General features: G+C 45.5%; 1 protein-coding gene across 2 annotated transcripts in view; it reads right to left on the minus strand.

Annotated features, from left to right (window-relative positions):
* The window catches only part of LOC144781029 (cytosolic phospholipase A2 epsilon-like), a 162,345-nt gene that overhangs the window by 130,646 nt on the left and 8,578 nt on the right, over positions 1–23,121 (minus strand). For both annotated transcript variants that reach the window (XM_078659646.1, XM_078659645.1), the window contains exon 2: positions 7,024–7,093. In XM_078659646.1, the coding sequence (XP_078515772.1) occupies positions 7,024–7,093 (70 nt within the window). The remainder of the gene's footprint in view (positions 1–7,023; positions 7,094–23,121) is intronic.

Genomic DNA, 23,121 nt, shown 5'->3' on the forward strand with positions numbered 1-23,121 from the left:
TTTGCGCTCCCAGAGAGACTAGGAGCTGGTGCCTGCTGTCTCCAACCCAGCAACACAGCTCAGGTTGGAGACAGCTAAGTGCGCATGTCGGTTTGGCCGTACTAAGACGGCCACCCAAACCGACATGCACACTGGTAGCAGTGCCCACCACTCCCCCCTCCGTAACAGCCATCACGCATCACGATGACATTGCCCCCAAGACTAAGCACTGAGACGACCAATAAAACGATATAAAAATGTTTTATTATCGTTTTATTTTTCAAATTTTGAGGCTGCTGGCAGGGGGGGGTTGACGATCCTCCGCCATAGCGGACGAACCGCCGCTGTCCAATTGGATCATATTTTTGAGTACGGTATTTTGAAAATAATGTTTATTTCAGATGATGGCTCATGTTGCAACACAGATAGCCATCATCCAAGCTGTGAATGGATGTTCTTCTCATCTTAAAGCTTAAGATAGGTAACAATGGTCTGAAGTGGCCCTAGTGGGCTGCCACACGGAGGAATCCCCGATTCAGCATTGAGTGCTGCCACACGGAGAAAAGCCCCAACTCCACATTGAGTGCTGCCACAAGCTGCGTGGATTGATCGCCACGATCCCTACAATTGGAGTGGAATACATACCTCCTGCATTGAATTGCTCAACTAGCGCCTACCATAGTGATAGTGCATAGACTCTGCAGTGTGAATTTCCCACCATATTCATTTCCATTCAACGACAGGATTCCAATGTGATTACTTTTACGTCCTGATGGTGATCTCAACGAATTGAGATCGAAACGTCGTCGACCAGCTTACAACAAAAAACGTCCTTAAATTGTGTGAATTTACCTATGGAGTTTTTACAATGTTGTCAATGCGATGTTTTCTTTTAACTTCACTATCACCTTGACACCACACACTATATACTTGTTTGTTGAGCACTGCAACTAGCATATAATTTATGATATATAATTTATGGAGCTAATAAATGTTATATTGCATCTATCGTGTCTCCAAGCATCTGTCGCATAAATACTTGACCACCATTTTTTGGCGTATCTGGACTCAACCCTATCACAAGTTGCTTCAGGCACACACCTTCCTTAGGACACCTATGGCCATTTCAGACCATTGTTACCTATCTTAAGCATTCACTACCCCAGCTTAATATTGGGGTGCCCTTGTTCCTCATACACTTCTCATCTCAAAGTCACCTGAAAACCTACTGAAGATCCCACCTTCCATTCCTACTACTGCCCCAGTGTCAACAACCAACTTGTTAGCCTCATATTAAACCAAGTGATATGTTCTTCTTCTGCCAGGGATGTAACATAGACCCCTGCAACCCTTGTGGAACAGGGGGCCTCCATTCAGTCATAAGACATATGGATATCAGTGAGATATGGGAGCCTTAGGGGACCCTCATCAACTTCTACGGGTGGGCCCCATCATTTAGTGTTATGCTACTACCCTCTGCGTATAATTAACCCCCTAAATGCTGGTTTCTTACATTTCCATTCTACTGAGACTGTCTCTTCTCAGGTGTACAACTACATTGCATCCACTCAAAGTACCTCCCTGTGCACTAGTGTCATCCTGCTTGAACTCTCGGCAGCATTCAATAACGTTGATCATGCAGACATCCTATTTTTTCACCTGGTACGTTTCACACTCTACTTCAACCGGCTTGTGCCACCCAAGGCTAGGCATATTCCCTTTCTTCCCTTCTTTAATTTTGTCACTTGGGTTCTATCCCCTCCACGTTGATGTTGTTCAAATATTCTTCTTATCTATGTTGCACCCACCACCAATCCTCCCACTGTGGAAGCCCAGCAGCTATAAGCCAATGGAAAGCTCTTTAGTACCTTTTGCTAAACTCTTCACCATACTCTGTCTGATGCCATATCATTTTCACCTGGCTTGCTCTCCCTCTGCGTCTGGAAATGTTCATCTCCACCACTGCTAGAGCAGCGAAATGCTCGGTGCTGAACACACCCAAACTGTACCCCACTCTCCCCTGCCACTTAGACAAGGCCTAATTGTTGCTCCAAGTATCAGTAAAATATGTTACTATAATAGTCTACAGACCAGACCAGCCTAGCTCTGAACAAAGTTATTACTTTTGCCACAAAACCTGACTTAAATCTTCCCACAAAAACCTCCACCTTTTGGACAGATTTATGCCAAAAATGAGAACTTTACCATTAATAACTATAGCTGTCAAGATAATGCAGGGAACTGCCTTAATGTATACCTCTTCTGTACACTGAGTCTCTAGTCTCTACACATGTTGTTGAGTAATGTTTGATGCTCATGTGATAGCCTGTGAAAGCAAGGTCGACTGTTGGGCGGTGTGTTAATGAGCTCCAGGCAATAGCCATGTTGGATAAGGGCTAATACCCACTTGTCTAATGTGCTGGATTGCAATGTGGGTTTGAAATTTTGAATTCTGCCCCCGAAAGGTGTTATGTGATTGGGGGGGAAGGAGATGGTAGGCACTGCTTGGTGGAGGGTGTTGTTCCACAAGGGGAGCACCCTTACCTCTACCTCTGGTGTTGTTACCTCTATTACAGCCACAATAGTGGCCCTTTCAGTATGATCTCTGACCTTGCTGTTTTTTGTTGGGAGGTGGAGACCCCAGAAGAGGGGGATTTTGAGGATCCACAATAACCTGCACAATGAAAAAACAAGGGTAGCAGGTGTTTGGGGGGCTCTCATAGCTTTGGCCATCTCAGTGTCCTTTTTTATCTTTTGTAATGTGGAGTCTACCTGAGGACCGAAAAGATGCTCCTTATCAAAAGGCATATTTAATACGGCTTGTTGAACCTCAGGTTTAAATCCAAAGATCCAGCGTGGAGCCTGGGTAAAATACTTGTGTTGACTCCTCTTGCTGCGGTGTCAGCAGCATCTAGTGTGCATTGTATAGAAGTATTAGTAATAATTTTCCCCTCAGAAACTAACTGGTGGCCCTTTTTTATATTCCTCTGGGAGATACTGGAGTATATTTTCCATTTCATCCCAGTGGGCACAGTCATAGCGTGCCAGTAGAGCTAGAAAGTTAGCAGGTTGGCAATATGCCAATGGTTGGCAGCTTGGGCTGCAACCCTTTTCCATGCAGCATCTATTCTTTTATCTGTCCTTGTCAGTAGGCAGGGTGTCTCCAGTAGCCTGAGAGTTTGCACAATTGCGTTCTTTGGTGGTAACTAATGAGCCTGGCGGTAACTGGCCTTTAATGTAAATAGGGTCAGATGGTTCTGGTTTATATTTCTTATCTACCCTTGTTCTAACCACCGATCCTTCATAGGGTCTTAAAATATGTCATCAGTATGCCTATGCATGCTTTTTATTATGAGGAGGTATTGGGTAGCCCTATGTGTGGTGGAAAGTGTGGTGAAGAGGAACTCCTCTTCTAAAGGCTCTTTATGTAGCTCCACATTGAGAAATGCTGCAGCCCTTCCTAAAACCTTTTAGTAAGAGGTAACATCTTAATGAGGAGATGTACGCACAGGATAAAGATAAGGTCGAAGGCAGGCCCCGAAGGGCGGAGCCCTGAACTGGCTTCCGTCAAAAAGAGTTGAACAGGTGCGATTGATTGTCGGAGTGCAGATGGAAAAGACGCGAACTGTAACAATAGCAACAAAAGTATGGGACAAAATACCGAAGGTTGAATCGTAACAGAGTCAAAAATGGAGCGAAGGCACACACGTCTGAACTCGTAGGTAAAGAGAAAAAAATCCAACAATGGAGTCGATGCCCATGCACATTATAACCAAAAGGATGAGTCACTCAACCTAGTGACTCGAACACTTCTTCCAAGAAAAATAAAGTGCACAACTCTGTCCCCAACACTAGATAGCAGGAGTATGCAGAACTTGTGTATTTACAGCCACACATGCCATCGAGCACACATTTCTGGCAGTAGAGTGTGAAAAAAGCCATATGCAATGCATAGGCACAGGAGAGGTGTCTACACTCAGGTGCCCCTTTGAAATCTACCGTTGTAGCACGAGAGGCAATTGAGGGTAGAGAGCATGGTGTGACGTCCAGTGTGCCATGGAGAGAATAGGGCATCTGAATGTGCAGAATCCCCTGTGCCATTCAGAGGTGCAGTAGAAATGTCTACACTGAGGAATGAGGGATTGTCAAGCAGTAAAGTGTGCTAGGGAATGATGAATGGCTAATGGTGCAGAGAGCCACATAGCACATTGAGAAGTACATGACTCAACCTCTGCAATGCCACGCCACGCCTTGCCAGCTTAAAAAATCATGCTGGCCTTTAGAGGCGGCAGGGAAGATGTCTTCTGATACATACGGCTTGAGAGACTTGCAAAAGATTTGGTTAAGAAAGACTCATTGTTTACATAGGCAAATATCCATATTGGCCCTTTTATTATCTGGGTGCTGAAAAGGGGTTATAAGCAGTGCTCTAGGAAATAGCAATGGAGGAAAAACTGTGTGACAGGATCAACAAAATCAAGTGGCATAAAAGGTGAATGATGTGTCACTGGAATGTGAGTGATGTGGCTAGTCATGCAATTAAAAGCAAAGCTATGCAGCATTTTTTGTGACATTATTATCTAGCTATGTTGTTGTTTCATCACCCGCGGATACATAATGAAGGACTGTGTCATAGAAAATAAATACTGTGGGTTTAATACACAGCCTAGTCAAAGGATTATTCAGCAACAAATAATAATTTTGTCTTGCCTGTATGCCCAGAAACGCTGCAATTTCTTTTCTATTGCCTGGCAAAATACCTAAACCATATTTAGTGTTCCACTAAGTAGAAAACAAGTCTACAAGTACACACACATTTTGGAAAGAAATGTGTGCTCATCCTGCACTTCTCGGTTATGTATTAAAACATGTATTCCAGTTAAGATGTACTTTCAGTTCTCACTGGAAGGAACCAGAAAGCACAGCTTGTCATTAGAAACAGCATTAAACAAAATAAACACACTTTATATTTAGAAACGACCGTAACAAATTAAAAATACTGTAGTTGTGTACGTGTTTTATGAGGAAGCATTTTAGGATTTAAGAAGCATTTTAGGGTTCAAGATAACAAACCTTATCATGATGTCTGGGATACTTACCGAAAGCTGTGAAGTCGGAGGCGTCGCAGAACTTATGGAATTCTTTTTGAATTCCAAATTCAGGAAGCCAGGGTGTTCAGTGGGGCACATTCTCCCACCACCGGCCAACACCAGCATCTAGTTGGGAAAACTCTGTTTCCCTAGACCGCCTCTTCTACCCCTTCATAGCACAAGGCCATGATGGGAGACGACTTCAGAGCACCAACACAACTCTTGAATGAAGAAGTCACTCAGTGAAACCGAAAAAGTATTTCAGGATTAAAATGTGACCAAAATGACAAAAATGCAATCAGCCAGTTCTAAGATATAGAGCCAAAAGTCAGGGCGGAGGGCTGGGTGACAGTCAGTCATCATGTGCAGAAAGTTCACAGCTTCCAAATATTGGTCCTTTTCCTTTGGGAAGGTCTCTGACTGGCGCGCTCATGGCTTAAGTCAGCAGATCTTACCCCTCCTCTCCATCTGACCCTCCCCTCACCTGCGCAATTGTAAATTCAGTCTTGGTGAACTTTTGGGTTTCTGGGGCTACCAGGAGACCAGTTCTGTCTGATCTGCCTTTACTCACAGGGGCATATTACCAAGCTATAGCGATAATTATCGCTAAGCTTGGTTAGCGGACAAAATTATATCGCCGAGCTTCGCCTATTTTTATCGCTTAGGAGCCTTGATATTATCAAGGTTTATCTCCCAAGCGATAAAAATCGGCCGAAATGCATGAATATCGCTGAAAAGTCAGCGATATTCATGCATTACCGAGCAAATGCTCTTAGCCATGTTATCCACCTCCCATTGGATAACATGGCTAAGAACTGCTCTGGGCAGATGTTAGCTTTTGGAGATATTCGCGCTTAGCGCGAATATTTCCAAAAGTTGGTAATAGGGGATAGCGATGTTAGCGACTGTTTCCAGTCGCTAAGATCTAGGCACGCCCACTTTGCATGTCATTAGCGATAATTATCGCTGACATGCAAAGTGGGCCCCTAAATGCCCGCTATCGCCTAGTAGCTGTCGCTAACTGGTGTTAGCGACAGCTAGGTAATAGGGCGATAAAATTATCGCCACTTTAGCGGAAAACATTCCCGCTAAAGCGGCGATAAGGCCCTTGGTAATATGCCCCACAGTTCTTGGAGTGGGTGGTCACAACCTTCTCCACTGTTCCAGTAGTTTCCCCTCTGCTTCCAAGTTTTGCGCCAGGTACATTGGTTGTCTGGCTGTCTTTCTCGCTAGTTCAGACTTATAGCTGTCTTCTACCTCATGGCAGCCTGTAGGCCGCATGCCACACTCAACTCCAACTGCTTCCTTCTGGTTGATGCTGTGTTGAGTTCTTGTCTTGCTGTCAGCAGGCAGTCTTTATTTGAAGGTTGTCCATGTAAATGAGAAGCTTTGACCATGATAAACTCATGCTTCTCGGTTTCAGAAAAGGCGGGGGTGATTTATCGCGCCAAGAAAGTAAGACTTTTGGTTCCAAACAAACATAGGAGTAAACCTACAGGAGCCAATCAGTGACTTTCTTTGTGACTCAGTATGAGTATTCAACTCACTCACGAAAGGGAAGACACACAAACGTTAAGAGAGAGGCAATAGTGGAAACTTACCAATTGTAATTTTTTTCTTTTTGATCCAGCTGTAGCATATGGGATTTGGTCAATGTGATGTGCCCAATCAACAGAACAATACAAAGGACATTCTAATGATTACAATAAATATACCACTAGACACTAAAACCCAATCCCTTGATGCAACTGAATCCAACAGGAAATTTAGTTTAATTTGAGCCACTCGTCCTTTGCTCAAAAAACAGTATAAAGCCACTATTTCAAACTCGCCAGCTGGAAATTCCACTAGTCACAAATACTATGTTCTATGAGATTACATGATGATGGCTGCTCTTCGCTGTCCCAATTGTAAACTTCTGCTATCTCGAGCCCTGATTCCTCACAGTACTTACTCAAATCTCCAGACTCAATATTTCTGGCTTGTATCACTCTTACGGTGAGCAGTCGGGGGAAAACTTCCTCCTGTAAAGCAAACAGAATGAGCAAGATCAATCAAAATATTGGATTTTGGCTCCAAATATACCTTAGCTATGGTAATATATCAACACAGTAGAAACTTTGCATCACGGTATTGGTAATACCAACTTAGAGATAGAGGACAGCTAACAGAATTTAAAGCAGTTCTACTTCCCAAGTCAAATGGGTTCTACAAGAGTAAACACACTGGTCCAGATTTACTACTGTTCACAGACCAGGAGCTGTGGGGAAACTGAAGTGCTGTGTTGTGTGAGTCAGGAACAGTTGTGTATATGCATAGAGATACATAGGTGGAGATACAGTCTGTTCTTGGTGTGGTTACTTCTGTTTATTATTCCAAGTCAAAAGCCATATATGGCATGCTTTTGTCACATTGGGTGGACACCATCAAGTCAGTACCTAAATGTGTTAAAGAAAAGAACATGTTCCCAAAATATGTATCTTATGTTTTTATCCAGCCCTGAAGATTCGCAGTTTGTTCCCTGCGATGAAACACGTGTTGGCTTTTGACTTGGAATAATAAACAAAAGTAACCACACCAAGAACAGACTGTATCTCCACCTATGTATCTCTATGCATATATACTTACTCTCGTCGAAGATTTATGGACTATCTTTAGATTCGTTCTAATGCTTTAAGTAATAGATTTGTGTTAAAAAACTTACACTATTATTACCATTTACTCAATGAATGTTTTAGTGCAGGGGCATAGTTGTTTTTTCTGTAGCTGTGGATCAGCTTGCTGGTCCCCATTGGAGTGGTTTAGAGGTATTACCACTCGCCTCATTGCCTAAACTGTCTACTGTGAAGTATATCACCTTGCGGTCACCTAGGAAGTGCGCCCAGTAATTCTGGAAAACTTAAAAGACCTCCTAGCTGTTTCTTAGGAACAGTTGTGTAGTGGCAGATCTTATAAGAGTCTCACTCCAATGTCCAATGATGCCATTGACAGTGCTGGTTAAAGAATGCTAAGATATTATAAATTTGAGCCACTCAGTAAAGAACATTTATCCTGATTATTTCTGTGTCATGGATAGATTTATTTAAATGTGTTTTATCTAATAGCATGCACATGTACTGTAAAGCCCTCTCCTCTTTTTTACTCCCTGGCCTTTTCTTTCTCTTTAATCCTATACCCAAACTTCTCTCCTCCTTCCTTTGAAGTTAGGGCTTAACCAAATATAGTTCTTGCTGGGCTGCCTGAGTAAACCAAACCTTCACCCTTGATCTGCCAAACACTTGCAATTATTTTTAATGCCATCTGTAAACATGGCTCTTAATCCAGGGTCTTCGCTTTGCATGGCTATTAATGAAGAGTCTTTGTTTTTTACTCCTTCTGTGGAACTTTGGTGCTCTTGAACTTACTGACCTTCCTTGCGGACAATCCTTTAGATCCTCCAGTGACTTTTGTGCAAACAGTTATGAACACCAAGACTGAAGCAGCTTTGTGGAGAGACCTGGAGAGAGCCTTGGTGTCCATTCAAAGGTGTACTCCCTCCCTTTACCAGAATTGATCTATATTAAGTCACTCTGAACAATAAGGCACACCTGTTTCCCATCCACTTCATGAATATTTGCTTGATGTATTTAAAAGAATTAGAAACTACCACTTAACCAGGAGGAAATCTAAATATATAGCCCTTTTTTCTTCGTTATTGTCTCTACCTTCGACTTTCTCTAGTCTTCTCCAGTATCTCCTACGTGCTTCTCCACTTCTACACCCATTCCCTTTGGAGTCATGTTTTGAAGGTTTCTTTAAAACGGATTGCCAGATCATCATGGGAAACCAAACATTCATAACACAAACTTGTTTATTTGTGAAAGTTAACAATCTAATCTGCATTAACAAGGGCACTGAGAGCACCTATTCCATTTGAAATCAGGTTCACCCACACCTAATGGTACCTCCATGTGTTCTAAATTTTCAAATTATTGCGTCTAGTGTAGTCTTAATACAGGGTGACTATCAGTTCTCAATTGTTGTGCTTTTATTGATGGCCCTTGCACAGTGTAACATCTACTTTCTAGAGCAGGCTTGTCCATCCGGGATGATCTAAACTTCACCTATTCTGAAGATTTGACAACTTTGTTTTTTCAATACTAGATAACAACCATGGTCTTGGCTGTTCCCTAAAGATAATTCACTTTCACTGGAGGTACTTTATTGCCTTTCAAGAGTAGAGGCTTTCAATAGTTCAAACTACACCTAATCTTTGGTGTGCGCAATGGTTCTTCATATTAGTATGGTGGCCTGTACCATGATTCTATATTGGTATGAAGAGAGAGATATGTTGCTGTTCCTAGAAGATTTTTGATATAGATCATGACAGTTTTAGCTGTTCTACTTTACTTGATACTTGACTTGGTTCCAAGTCTGGTGAATCTCCTTGACGAATGTGTGACTACCGGAGTTGCCACCACGTGCCAGCCCACTACGTAAATTATGACCCATGATGTGGGTTGGCCAATGAAAGTGACAAAGGTAAGAAGTCCCTATCTGACTTAATGATTTGGTACACTATATAAATTGATAGGGATCTCTGCACATACCTGATGCATTCCCCAGATTATTTATAGGGCACACGAATTGAGAGAAACAAGTTGACACTTTAGAGGATGATAGGGCCATTGCACCCATAATACTTCCAGTAAAAGGAATTCCTATGGTATGCCTTGAGGTATTTTTAACTGTATCTGGTTCCCTGTTTTTTTCCAGGACCAGCTCATTTTAAGAACTCCCTCACAGAAGAGATTGAATCCGCCCTGGTGGTACCATCTTACCAGGGTGAGATGAGGTCGCAGGTGACACAAAGTGAGTGAGACCTCCTCCTCTAGAAATGAGAAGTTTCTATGCTTGAACCCTAGATTTGTCTTACTAGATAGAAGAATTAATCGAACCCCTGTATTTTTTTTATAAAGCAAGGTAAGAGGGGAGGCACAAATCCCACACCGAATGTCGATAGGCCAGGTTACAATATATTGTGCTCATTGATATAATCAGAAATATGTATCAGCGCAGAGTAATGTGCGGTCACAATTACAAATCCTTTAGTGACTAAAGCTTCCATTGAAGTGAACACGAACAGTAACAACATTGAAGTGAACAAGAACAGTAACAACAGTGATAACTGCAGAAGGTCTGGTCCCGGTTAATAGTGGGTGTGTGTAGGAGCGTCTCATAGCATGTGCTTGTAGGGGCTGTGTCAGCGTCAACTTAAGTATTTTGAGAGCCCCAGGCAAAACACATTTTGGGAGACCTGTATGGAATACATTTGAATGTTATTACCCATTTCCTGCTAAGTCAAGCCTGTATGAGGCCAAAGAATGCTAAATTATTTTATTAAAGGTCAGCAGGGTTACGAAAAACAGTTTAAATACGTTGCCCGGTATGCAAGAAAGACAGAGACAGAGATAAGTAGGTAGGGATGGAGAGAGGATTAGATAGAGATAAAGACTATAAAGTTCACTTTCCCAGAGGCCCCTTGGAAAGTGGGGGCCCTGGGCATTTCTGGGTTGCGCGCTGGGTGGTCATTGACCACACCGATAGGTGGAAGGGCAGAGGGGAGGAGGTTCTGGGGAAGAGAAAGGGTGTGATCGTAAGGTAGGAGCAGTTCTAAATGTAAGTGTGTCGGAGAGTCTGGTTTTTGTTTATGGCAGTCTAGTGTTATCTTGTATACAGGCCCTGAAGGAGCGGACAACCTTATCCCATAGTAAATGTATGGGATATTTGCAGAGCCCTTAGGCTTCATAATGCCGTAAAGTTGCAGATTCCACGTCAGGCCAGTGCAGGACCTCAGCATGCCATTGTGCGTTTTCCCATCAGTTTGGGCGCCTTCCAGTGTATCGTGATTGACCGTCGGGTGATGAAGAAGGCCAGGTCAAGGAATTTAGCCAGCTCGGCCTGTCTTTGGATGGTGATGGAGCCCCAGCTGACAGCACTCAAGTTTGTTCAGCTCTGGGCGACTCATGGTCACCAAGAGGGTAGAGCAAACAGCATCCCAAAATTGGACATTGGGGAAATCCAAAAGCATATGTTTGATGTCTGTGGGTGTGGCAGACCAGCGCAGGCAGGACAAAGTGGCTGTTGCATAGATCCTACTGAGCCACTTTGGAGTGAGGTAGGCACGGTGAGGTATGTTTATTAGATGTATTGGAATCTGGCATTGCAAGAGATTTTATGGAAAAGGGACAGGGCCCGTCTCATTCCTTCTGCACGATGGGAGTCCCAGGTCAGACTACCACTGTTGGGCTAGGGGGGTGTTGCATGTTGTCTGGAATGGGCCAGAATAGCCAGGTTATCAGTCACTTCCCAGAGCTGATATATATAGTATAGTACTTGAGTTAAGCAGTGTGGGGAAAGTGCTGTGTCGGTGATACCCCGAATGTATGTTAATTAGGCTATGAGATGTCTGTGGGTCAGAAATGGACCTAGTGCGTATGTCAAACTGATTTATCAAGAAGTCAAAGGGGATCAGGAGGTAATGTGCGTCCCTTCTGAATGGCCCACTTCAAAGAGATAGCGGCCAGCAAGCCAGAGAGTAGACCATTGAAGATGCACTACTAAGTAATAGTGTTCAATATCTGGTGTTCCAAGACCTCCCAGTTCCATCAAGAGTTTAAGCTTTTTTAGATCAAACCTAAGCCATCTGTTACACCAGAAAGGTTTGTCCAAAATGGTATTCAGTGTTGCAGAACAGGCTCAAGGGGCCCGATTCACAGAATGAACTTAAGACTAAATCCTAAACTTACTACTATTTGGTATTCACATAATGCACTTACTACTTTCGGGATTCACAGAGTGAACTTACTACTTTCGGGATTCACAGAATAAACGTACTACTTTCGGTATTCACAGAATAGATTTAAGACTACTAACTCTAAGTCCGAACTCGGGCTGGAAATTCCGGCCCGGAGGCGGAGCTTGCGGCTCGGAGGCAGAGCTTCCGGCTCGGAGGTGGGGATTTTTGCCATGCTGAAATCACCACCTCTGGGCCGCAAGCTCCGACTCTGGGCCAGAAGCTCCGCCTCTGGGCGGGAGAGACGGGGTGGCTCCTTCACTAAGGCGGAGGAGTGTCGCCCCCACTGCCTTTTAGCACTGCAGAAAAAGGAAAAATAGAATGATAATAACACAATGTTATTATCATTTCCTTTTTCTGTGCTGGGGCAGTTTTAGGGGGTGTGGCTAGGCTGCACAGGGGGAGGACTGGTAGCACCCTCCTAAGTGGGCATGCATGTTTGGCCAGCCCTCTGGCTCAAGGGAAACAGGCATGATTTGGTCCAGTTAACTCCCAGGGTCAAAGTCAGCTTGAACATGTGAAGGATGTGCACTTTGGGGTGAACCCCCTCACGAATATCTTTGAAATTGAGCAAATTGTAGTCCAGATAAAGCAACACTATATGTGTCGCATCACCCAATAGTATATCACAGTCTCTGCCACTTTGTCACATGCAACCAGTTAAAGGTTCAATTGCCAGTGCAAAAAGAAAGGATAATGGTGGGCGCCCCTGATGCTTGCCCAACTGTTTAGGGAGGGGGTCGGAGATGAGACCAGCAGTTCTGACTCTGGCTCTCTGTATAGAGTGCAGGAGATCGATCAGTTGTAATATCCTGCTGCACAGTCCCAGTTTGCACAGTACAGTAAACATTTACTTCCAGTCAAGCATATTAAAAGCAATTTTCTAAGTCTAGCACTAGGCAGGCGGGATGTGGCGATGCTTCTTCTAGAAGCCAGTGCAATCGGCGTATATTGAAGGATGTGGACCTTCGAGGTATAAATCTGTTCTTGTAAGAATGGACCATTGTGGGCATAGCACTTTCTCAACTCCTTTCAGAGGACCATGGGGCAAGCAGGAGCTACTTTGCCCAACTGTGGGGGTTAAGGCTTATTACTCATGATGTCCCAGGGTCTGACCTAGTATGGATTCCGAGCAACTGGGCCAAGTATTCCTTCAGCACTTAACTTTCAGTTTTAGCATGGTCTGAGTAATCCAAAGCTCCCTTGAGGGGGTGGGAAGTAGATACAGGGGGTCAGCACGGAATCACAACTTAAAGTGCATGCAGCAGTAGCACTTGTCCAGTTAAATACTCACTTTTATGAAAAAAGGAAGTATTTTATTTTCACCCTATCAACACAAAGGTAAATACCACATTCACACACAACTACACAGTCCCCTCGAGGTCAGGGCTCTAATATTTCATAGACAGTTATTTGTGTCCCACTCCCTCCTCACTCTAGCAATCATGGTTATTCTCCATTCACTTTAGGCAACATCCAGGGAAAGCCCGAACAGCAGCCTCAAGAGTCCACTCCAATTCTATGGTAAAGTTTAAAAGTGTTCCTGCACCGAAGCGTTAACTAGCAAGCAAGTTCTCCCACTAGGCAACTTGACCCAAATTCAATCGTACCTGCACCTGCAGGATGGGAGCATACAGAGTTCCTGACCTCACCTCATCTGTGGGTGCAGGAACAACAATGGCTCTTTCAGGTCAGTTCACTGCACGTAGCGCAGGTGTGCTGCACTCGGCGAGCCCCACATTTCTCACATGCGGTTGTGCTCCCACATCGACTGGAGGATCCTTGTGGCTACTCCTGGCAGGGTAAGTCTTTCAGTGTCCCTCTAAATGTAGATAGGGTTGTGCAAAGTTCCTAATGCTGGTCTCATGTCCCGATGTAGGTGCATGGAGATCCCTTGACGGTCTCACGGCTCTGGTGACACTCCCGGTCAGGTTGCACTTTTTACTAGTACGGGGTCACCAATTCCTCTGCTGTACACAGGCACTGACCCGATGGGCACAGCAGATGCCTACACAGTGTCCCTTCTTCACCGCATTAGGGCTACGGCCCACTCCGCACACAAGTCCATTCATGGCAGCCCCTCTTGACATACATGGTCACCGAAACCACACTACACACTGGCTTGGGCCCGATCGGCACAGTAATAAGGGCAGTTCACATTCAGGTGGCCCCTCCTGGCATACGGGGTCACTGACGTCACATGACGTCACATGGCACACAGGCTCTGGCCTGATAGGTACAGCGACATCCGCGGCTTAATTCATGGAGGCCCTTCCCTGGCAAATGAGGTTTGCCCACTTCCTCAGGCACATGGGCAACAACCCGATCTTTGCAGCAGCCATGTCTTACATCCACTCTACAGGATTCTCGACTGGACCTCGCCCCTCCAACCCTCTCCTCTTCCTCACAGGGCCCACTGGTCTTGAGAAGCAGGGAGGTGCTGGTGCTCCAGGGCAGTCAGTTCGTTTTGAAATGACTGCGTGATGATGCCTCACCCACTCCTCCTTGCACAGTGCAACTGGCTGCCTGAAAGTTGTCAGTTTTTGGGGCGCTTTCAAGTTTATGTTGGGGTTCTACTTCCTTTAGAGGTGCCTACTCCTCTGCCCTCTCTTCCTCTTTAGAGCAGTCAGTCACAGCAGGAGTGACTTTAAAGCTAATAGCCCCACAACACATGTCATAGGAGTGACTAGAGTTCACACCTGGATGTCAGCCACAGTGATATGTATATCAAAAGGTTAGCCCAAGGATTTAGCCCTCCTCGTTATGATCCCCTTGTCAGCCTCATCTCCTTACTGAGAAGTACACAGGACCCTTCCTTGCCATTTCTCTCTGGATCAAAGAGAACTGTTGGAAGTGTACAGTGGATGCCTAGCTCTGCCCTATCCAGTGTTTGTGTCTCACCCAGCTTCCAGGAATACAGCAACACACAAATCTGTCTGGAGGGGATTCCTCCACCTCCTCATGTTTCACCATGCAGGTCTGGGTCTCCAAAATGGAGCCCACAATCTGCCATGTACTGTGCCATTCACAGGCACACATACACACACAACATACATTTAATATACACACAATGCACAGAACATTATCCTTCATATACTGTACTGCTCACAGGCACACATACACCCAGCACATACATTTATCATGCACGCACCGCACAGCCCTACATCCTTCATATATTACACCACTCACAGGCACACAAACATTCAACACATGCATTTACCATGCATGCACTGCCCAGTACTGCATTACCTCTCTAGTGTACCCTTCCCAGACACACATACACCCAGACCAGATAAATCATTCATGCACTGCACATCACTTTACAACAACCCGAAGTTGGCCAAGGGGTGAGTTAAGTACACAGCAGCAAAACTTTGAATGAGTCAGCCTGTAGGCCTAACTCCAGTGACAGGTTAATGAAGACCTGTTGACTCCTACTGATCACAACACGGTATGCTGCCACCACTGTAGTCGTGCTGCTTAACTTTTGGTAAAGGCAGTACCCTTTCACTATAAGGGTAGCACTTTGGGCTTCCCTCCTGTTCCAATAAGACCGCAAAACGTGAGATAGGCCTATGGCATAGTGCACACGCATGCTCCATGCTAGCCTATGACAACAAAAATCCGCGTTATGGATCCCGAAATCAGTACAATTGGGGTACTCAGAGCAGCGATGCATGTCCATTACCATGCGGAGGACTTTTTTGTCCCATCAGCACCCATTAGGCAAGTTGCCAGGATTTTTCTCAAGTTCATATGATCACTACCCAGCATCACCAAGAGAAACCAAGTGGGATTCCCACAGGGAAAAAGAGAGCTGCCCCTCCTCTGATGCCGTATTATAGAGTAACAGGTAACAACCCCAGTAAGATGAGTTCAGTCTTTTGAGGTACCTCCTTCAAAGGCCTGTGTGTAACCTGCAACTGACTAAGTCCAGTTGCTGCAAAATGTGTTAGAAGCAATGCGGCCAGAGTGATTGGGGTGGGGTGGGTGAGAATTCAAGCATTCTTTCCATTACCCTGTTGTTTTGGAAATTGATGCCCTGAGTGCGACGGGTATACCCAGATTTGGGTCCCATTTTCACTATGCTATACAACATAAGCTACATCTCACTGGTGGTTTCTAAGTAGGTCATAACCAGTCTGGGCTTGCTTGTATTCCCATCTGGAGGGGACCTTGGCTGGCAGTTTGGGCTGGATTGTTGCTAATGGAGCAGGACCATTACTGGTTTGCATAAGGCAAGTCTGCTTTTATAACGGGCCAGTGGGTTAGAAACGATGGTCTGGAATGTGACCCAGAATGACTGCCTTTGGCTCAGATTAATTAAAGTATTCCTCTTCCATAACCTGTTATTTTTGCATCAAAATAGGTTAGGGTACTCTGCTGAATGCCCATTGGCAAGGTATCTACAGCAAGGGCCTGTGTCTAGCCGCAAGTCACGTATTCTGATCCCTGTAAAATAATTAGGTGAATGAATGCACATGTTGAACGAAGCACTGTGCAAACTGTTGTTTACAAGTCCCAATCCTCGTAAAACAGCCTAGTGAAAAAAGGCACAGAATGCAGAGAACCCTATGTATCATGAAGGTAAACGTTATAGTCAATCAATCAATCAAGGGATTTGTAAAGCGCGCTACTTACCCGCAAGGCGCTGGGGGGTGGGGGGGCAGCTGCCGCTAGTATTTGAAGAGCCAGGTCTTGAGCAGTCTTCTGAAGGCCGGGAGGTCTGCGGTCTGTCGTAGGTGGAGGGGTAGGGCATTCCAGGACTTGGCGGCGCGGTGGGAGAATGATCTGCCCCCGGAAGTGGATCTGTGGGTGCGAGGGACGGCGGCCAGGGACAGGTCGGCGGAGAGGAGTTTCCTGTTGGGTACGTGTAAGGCGAGTCTTTTGTTGAGATAGGCAGAGCCGGTCTTGTGGAGTGCTTTGTGTGCGTGGATCATGAGTTTGAATGTGATTCTTTTGTCGACGGGGAGCCAGTGCAGTTCTCTCAGGTGCGGGGTGATGTGGTCCCTGCGCGGGACGTCAAGGATCAGGCGTGCTGAGGCGTTCTGTATTCTTTGCAGTCTGTTGATGAGCTTGGATGGGGCTCCGGCGTAGAGGGCATTTCCGTAGTCAAGTCAGCTGCTGACGAGAGCGTGGGTGACGGTTTTCCGTGTGTCCATCGTGATCCATCTGTGGATCTTGTGGGGCATGCGGAGGGTGTGGAAGCAGGAGGAGGAGACTGCGTTGACTTGGTTGGTCATGCTGAGCTTGGAGTCGAGGATGACTCCTATGTTGCGTGCGTGGTTGGTAGATGCCGGGGGGGTTCCCAGTGATGCTGGCCACCAGGAGTCGTCCCACGCTGAGGGGTTAGGCCCGAGGATGAGGATCTCAGTATTGTCCGTATTCAGCTTGAGCCTGCTTGCCTCCATCCAATCGGCGACGGCCTTCATGCCCTGGTGTAGGTTGGATTTGGCGGTGAGGGGGTCCTTGGTGAGGGAGAGGATCAGCTGGGTGTCATCGGCGTAGGAAATTATGTTGAGGTCGTGTAGTCTGGCGATGCGAGCGAGGGGGTCATGTAGACGTTGAACAGCGTCGGGCTGAGGGAGGATCCCTGGGGGACGCCGCAGATGGTTTTGGTGGTTCCAAAGTCAAGGTGCCGGCTAAAGATAAAACAAAGAGGCATATTTACAAGGGATTATCGCCACATAAACATCACTTTTTGTGATGTTCCTGTGGCGATAATCCCTTCGCTTTATTTTCAAGGTGGTGTTAATGTGGCTTAACACTGCCTTGTATATTAGGCCCCCTTTCACGCTACAGTTAGTGTGAAAGGGGCGGGCAATGGGGGATGTGGTGGGCATTCAGCCACAATACCCACTGATTTTGACATTGCCCCCTATTTACGAGAGTGGCGTAAATATGGGACAGTGCCAAAATTAAGACCAGGGAAAGCCTGGTTTTAACTTGGCGAAAAGAGGAGAAATGTTTAATTTCTCCTCGTTTTTGCTGTTTCTATGTGTGCTGCATTGAGCAGCACACATAGCACCAGCAAATCGCCATGAATGATTGTTTATGTGCAGGAAGGTGTCAAAGGTGAGCAATCCATTGCGATTAGAAATCTAAACAATCACCAAATTAATGCTAAATAATGTTATTACTTTTAAGTTTAAACTTCCTGCACTTTAATACATTGTCTTCCAAAAATACATCATTTCTACGTAATGTACTGATACAGTAACCTATGGGAAACACTGCTGTCCACTTTGGCTACAAGGCAAGGAAATTTGCCAGAGGATTCACAGGGATCAAGGCATAACACCAAGTAAATATTTAGACCCAGGGCAACTGGGGAATTGAAACACACCACCAGAAAACAGGGTGACCCAGGAGAACACTGGATTCAAAGCATTTGAGCAGGGAAGTGAATAGTCTAGGAGCTGAGAGATATCGCCAGGATACTGAGTTTTCATGAGCAGCAAGGCAAGTGAGGCAAATCCGTCAGCAAACAGATTGGCCGGGACAAACAAATGCGGGTTTAGATATGACCACTAGAAAACTGATTAGTGAGAGCAGGTGAATCAAGGCACACTGATAAGGAAACAGAATGGACAGGGAGAGCTTAGGGGTGTCGAAGCATGTTGAAAGTTGGGCTAAAACCGTCAACATTATCGGCGCCCTCTTGCTCTCCTTAAACCTTTTGTGCGCGTAAAACAGCCGCCATTTTGGGCACCATGGCTTCCCTGCTCTCGCCGAGAGCCAGCGCGTCTCTCTCTCCCTCCTAGCTTCGCTGGCAACCCCCTGCTTGCACCTGCCTTGAGTCATAAACCCCTCTTCGGCGCTGCTCTGCCCCAGGCCCTCATCCTGTTCCCAGCGCGGCACCCCCCTGCTTCCCTCTCATGATCTCCGGCCCTTTGATGCAAACCCTTTTCCCTGTGTGCCCGTTTGTCTTCCCCGTTCCCAGGCCGGCACCCAGCTCTGCCGATACCAATCCCTTGCCCCTCCCCGTACAATAGAAAGCTACCCTCCTCAAAGGACCCCCGAGATGATCAAAACCCCCCCATCCCACGAGATCCGATCGAAACCCACACACTCTGTGAATCGGCGGAATATCCAGCTGCGCGATGATCATCACCTGTTGTGAACGGGGCGGGGACTTCCACTGTAACCTTGCGTGGGAACGGGCTGGGCAGGGGGGGGACTCTGAGGATGTCTTTCCGTACATCAAAGTATCAACGAGAATGTGTTACATGCAATAAACAGATAAACATGTGTATAAGAGGCCAGGCCTCAGGGATGCAGTTAGAGCACCTCAGAACGATACCTTCTGTCCGTTTCGTTGTGTTCTCCTCCGGAGAGAATAAAAACCTTGTTTCCTGCCTTCCAGTCTCCAGCGCCTGCCTCTTCAGTAGTTTAACTTCTTTGTGGGTTCAAGAGGCGACACCGCCGGGCAATACTTAGGATCTTATATTCTGGTTGGTAGTGCCCCCCATTTAGTTTCTACAAGCAGACCACCAGATAAACAGGCTGACCTGAGAGAGCATCGAAATTGAAGCTTAGCAGCCAAAAGCCATCTGGATAATCAGAGCACCATTGCTTTAGACAAGGAGACTGACCAGGGGAGAACATGAGAATTGAGGCACACTACCAGAAAACCAAATGATAAGGAAGAGCATGTAGAAAAAGACACAACAACAGGGAAAACAAGTGGTCAGGGGGGAAGGGAAAGGGTAAAACATGAAACAAGAAAACAGATTAGCCATGAAGGTATACCACCAGGGAAACCATCTAACCTGCGTAAGCAATGCGATAAAGACATGCCACAAGGAAAATTGAGGGACCAGATGCAGAATGGGGAATGAGGCACATTTCCAGAACATACTGTCCAGATAGAGCAAGGAAACTAAAGGATACTACCAAGCAAATAGACTTACCAGGGAGAACATGTGGCTCAAGGCATACCCCATGGAAACAGGATGTGCATGGAGAGAATGTGTATAGAGTCACACCCTTGGAAAAGAAGGGACTAGAGTATGCAAAAATGGAAAATGTCTGTCTAGAGGAGGAGGGGGCATAGAGGGACATAGAGATCGATGCAATCTGCCAGTGAACGAAACTGTCAAAAGACCACATGGGTCTTGAGACATAAAGACCAAAAACAAAATCAGCCAGAAAACCTAGGTATTGGCGCATCCTGTCAGGATGACAGGCTGATCAAAGTAAGGATGGCAATTGAGGAACAACACCAAGTTGAAGGACAAATTTATCAAAGGTTTTGCGTTGCCGTGGGCCACACAAGGGGGGCGCAGGGTGACGCATAAAATATAATGAGATTTACCAACCACGCAAGGCCACCTTGCGAAGCCCTGCATGGCTTGATAAAGCTAGAGTAACGCATGACATCGCAAATTGCTACCTTATGTTATCCTACTATATGAAGGCATGCCATGGGTGAAGTGTGGGTGTTTAAACGCATCCACCCATGCTTGCTGACACAGTACCAAATTTACCAACACCTGGGAATGTGTCACATTTGCACACCCCCCTACCAGAGGCGCAACGAGGAGACATATCTTCATTGATCCTCGTTGTTTCTGCTTTCTACATGTGCTGCAGAAGAAAATGCCTCTGGGGATTGTTTTTCTACAGAAAGGTGCACCTTTCTGCACAAAAAAATTCCTGCCTACAACGCAGGCACCCTTGCACCATGATGCAAAGGTGCCTGTATTGGCGCAAGGAAGCAGTTTGTGCGCCATCACAGACAGGCAGAGTGCAGGAATGCACCAAATAATGTTAAATACGGCGCATTCCTGGCTTTTCCCTTTCGTGCAGCAAGGTGGCATGCTATGTTGTGTGAATATTTGTTAAATATACCCTTGAGTGAGCAGAGCGATGTACCTGGATAGAAGGCTAGCCAGGGAGCACACAAGCATCCTATTGAAGAGATATTTCAAACTCACAACTTACAGCAGAACTGGTCTCCATTTATGGTTTCCCATTAGTCTAACTAAATTGCCATCAATCAATCAATACATCAAACCGCATTTGTAGAGCACAGCACTGTTACCCCTAGGGGTATCTGTGTGCTGCGTCTCTGTCAGAGAACCAGGTCTTGAGTCTCTTTCTGAAGTCTGCCAGCGAGGAGGCTGTACGGAGTTTGAGAGGAAGGTCGTTCCAGGTCTTGGCAGTGATGCAGGAAAAGGAGCTGCTGCTACTGCGGCTGCGACGGATGCAGGGATGTGTGCGAGGGTGAATAAAGAGGAGCGCAGGTGTCTTGCGGGCTGGTGGAAACTCAGTCAATGGTTGATGTACGCAGGTCCTAGGTAGTTGAGGGCTTTGTAGGCATGCATGAGGATCTTGAACTGGCTTCTCTTCTGGATGGGGAGCCAGTGGATCCCACATGGACCCCCACCTGAGATTCAGAATTTAAAGCTCGATGAATCGAATGCTCTGTAGAGCGCTAAATGATCATTTAGCGCTCTGCAGCTCGACTTTTGATACCCCTCTCACACATAAGTTGATATTTCTCGATGGCTAGCCAAGCTTCATTGCCTACTGGTAGCAAAGAGAGAGATCTTTATGGCCTTATAGATTTGTTACAAGACTGTGTATGGTTACTGGACTGGTCCTATCTTTTTACAGAACATACTCAGAGCTCACAAGCTCCACTCTTCCTTGGTTAGACTTTTCCCCTCCCAGAATTAGGAGATCCAAACAAGGATGCAGAGCCTTTTTTACCTGTCAATCAATAAGTGACGTTCCCTTTCTCCAGCTCTACATTTTCCATCTTAAATCATCTCAGTTTCCGAAAACTTCTGAAGACATGTCTCTTGTAGCAGAAATGTGATACTGACTACTAATAGCTGGCCTGCTTTGCTAGCACCAGTACACCTGTAAAAGTAATCAAGCTCTTTACAAATAGATTAAAAAAATGGATGGTCAAAGCAGAAATCTTTCACTCTTTTCTTGAAGGGAGAGTATTTGGTTGTTATTCTGAGTGCTGGAGGAGTGTTGTTCCAGATTCTTGGAGTTGAAGCAAAAAATTATTGTCTTTGAGTTTTTTGTTTATGACATTTTGAAAATTCTGTGGTGAACATTTCTTTGTTCCTTGAATTTCTGTATTTTCCTACGATGTTTGTCTTCCATTTTAGGTATAAGGGAGAGTTGTGGTATTGTCCTTTGTAAGTTATGCAGGTGTGAAGATAGGGTTACCACCTTTTCCAGAGAAATATACAGGCTATTTGATTACGTTGTAACATCCAGCAAAGGCCTAGACATGATTTTAAAGTTGTTCTTTATTTGAAATCTTTTTTATTCATTTTTAACATGGCCCTTCTATCTTAGTTTACCTTAAATATCAGCCAGGGTTCATTAGGGCAGCTGCAGAACATATTTTAAAGTGTTTACTTCTTACATTTTGCGCCCGGTTACGAGTGGGTCGGTGTTCTAAAGTAAAGTAAAAGTAAAGTCCACATTTGTAAAGCGCACAATCACTCGTAAGGGTCTCTAGGCGCTGGGGGCCGTCGGGAAGATTAAGCGAGCTATTGCCCAGAGTCACATGGTGCTGGGCTAACCTGCCGCCGGAGCCGGGGATCGAACCATGGTCCCCAGATTCCAGCGTCAGTCGCCCTGGCCGCGGCGCCACACCTCTCCCTAGTTCTGTGGGCATGGGTTAGAATTATGAGTTGGGGGGTGTCTAATTTGGGGGGTGTCTAACGTATCGGATAATTATCAGATGTGTTAAATCTGCCTTAAATTTTGGTCAAACCTACTGTAATTTAACAGGGAAAATGTGTAGGATATTTACCATACTATGCAGATTGTAGTGTGTTAAACACAAAAATCTGCATGTTATTCCCTGAAAACTCGTAATAGGCGTTATTTATCGTACTCAATAAATAACGTGCCCCCGGGGTATTGTTTTTATGAGGTGCAATAAACAGCACCTTAACTCGTAATAAGACCCATACAAGGGAAGTGGCTGAGCGTGTCATTAGCCTACTTGGCTTAACAACACGCTCTGCCACTTATGAAAGGCAGGGCTGCACCATATTTACAAGAATATAGTGCAGTCCTGTGTTTCCCCCTGCGCTGGCACTACGTTTAATGGCTTAGTGCAAATGCAGGCACCCTTGCACCATGTTAAAAGTGTGTCTGTGTGCAGGGGAAGATTGTTTATATACACAAAGGTCCCATTTCCTGCACATAAACAATCTTGAATTGCCATTTTGTAACTTT

This window comes from Lissotriton helveticus, chromosome 9, assembly GCF_964261635.1.
Source record: "Lissotriton helveticus chromosome 9, aLisHel1.1, whole genome shotgun sequence".
NCBI classification, from domain to species: domain Eukaryota; kingdom Metazoa; phylum Chordata; class Amphibia; order Caudata; family Salamandridae; genus Lissotriton; species Lissotriton helveticus.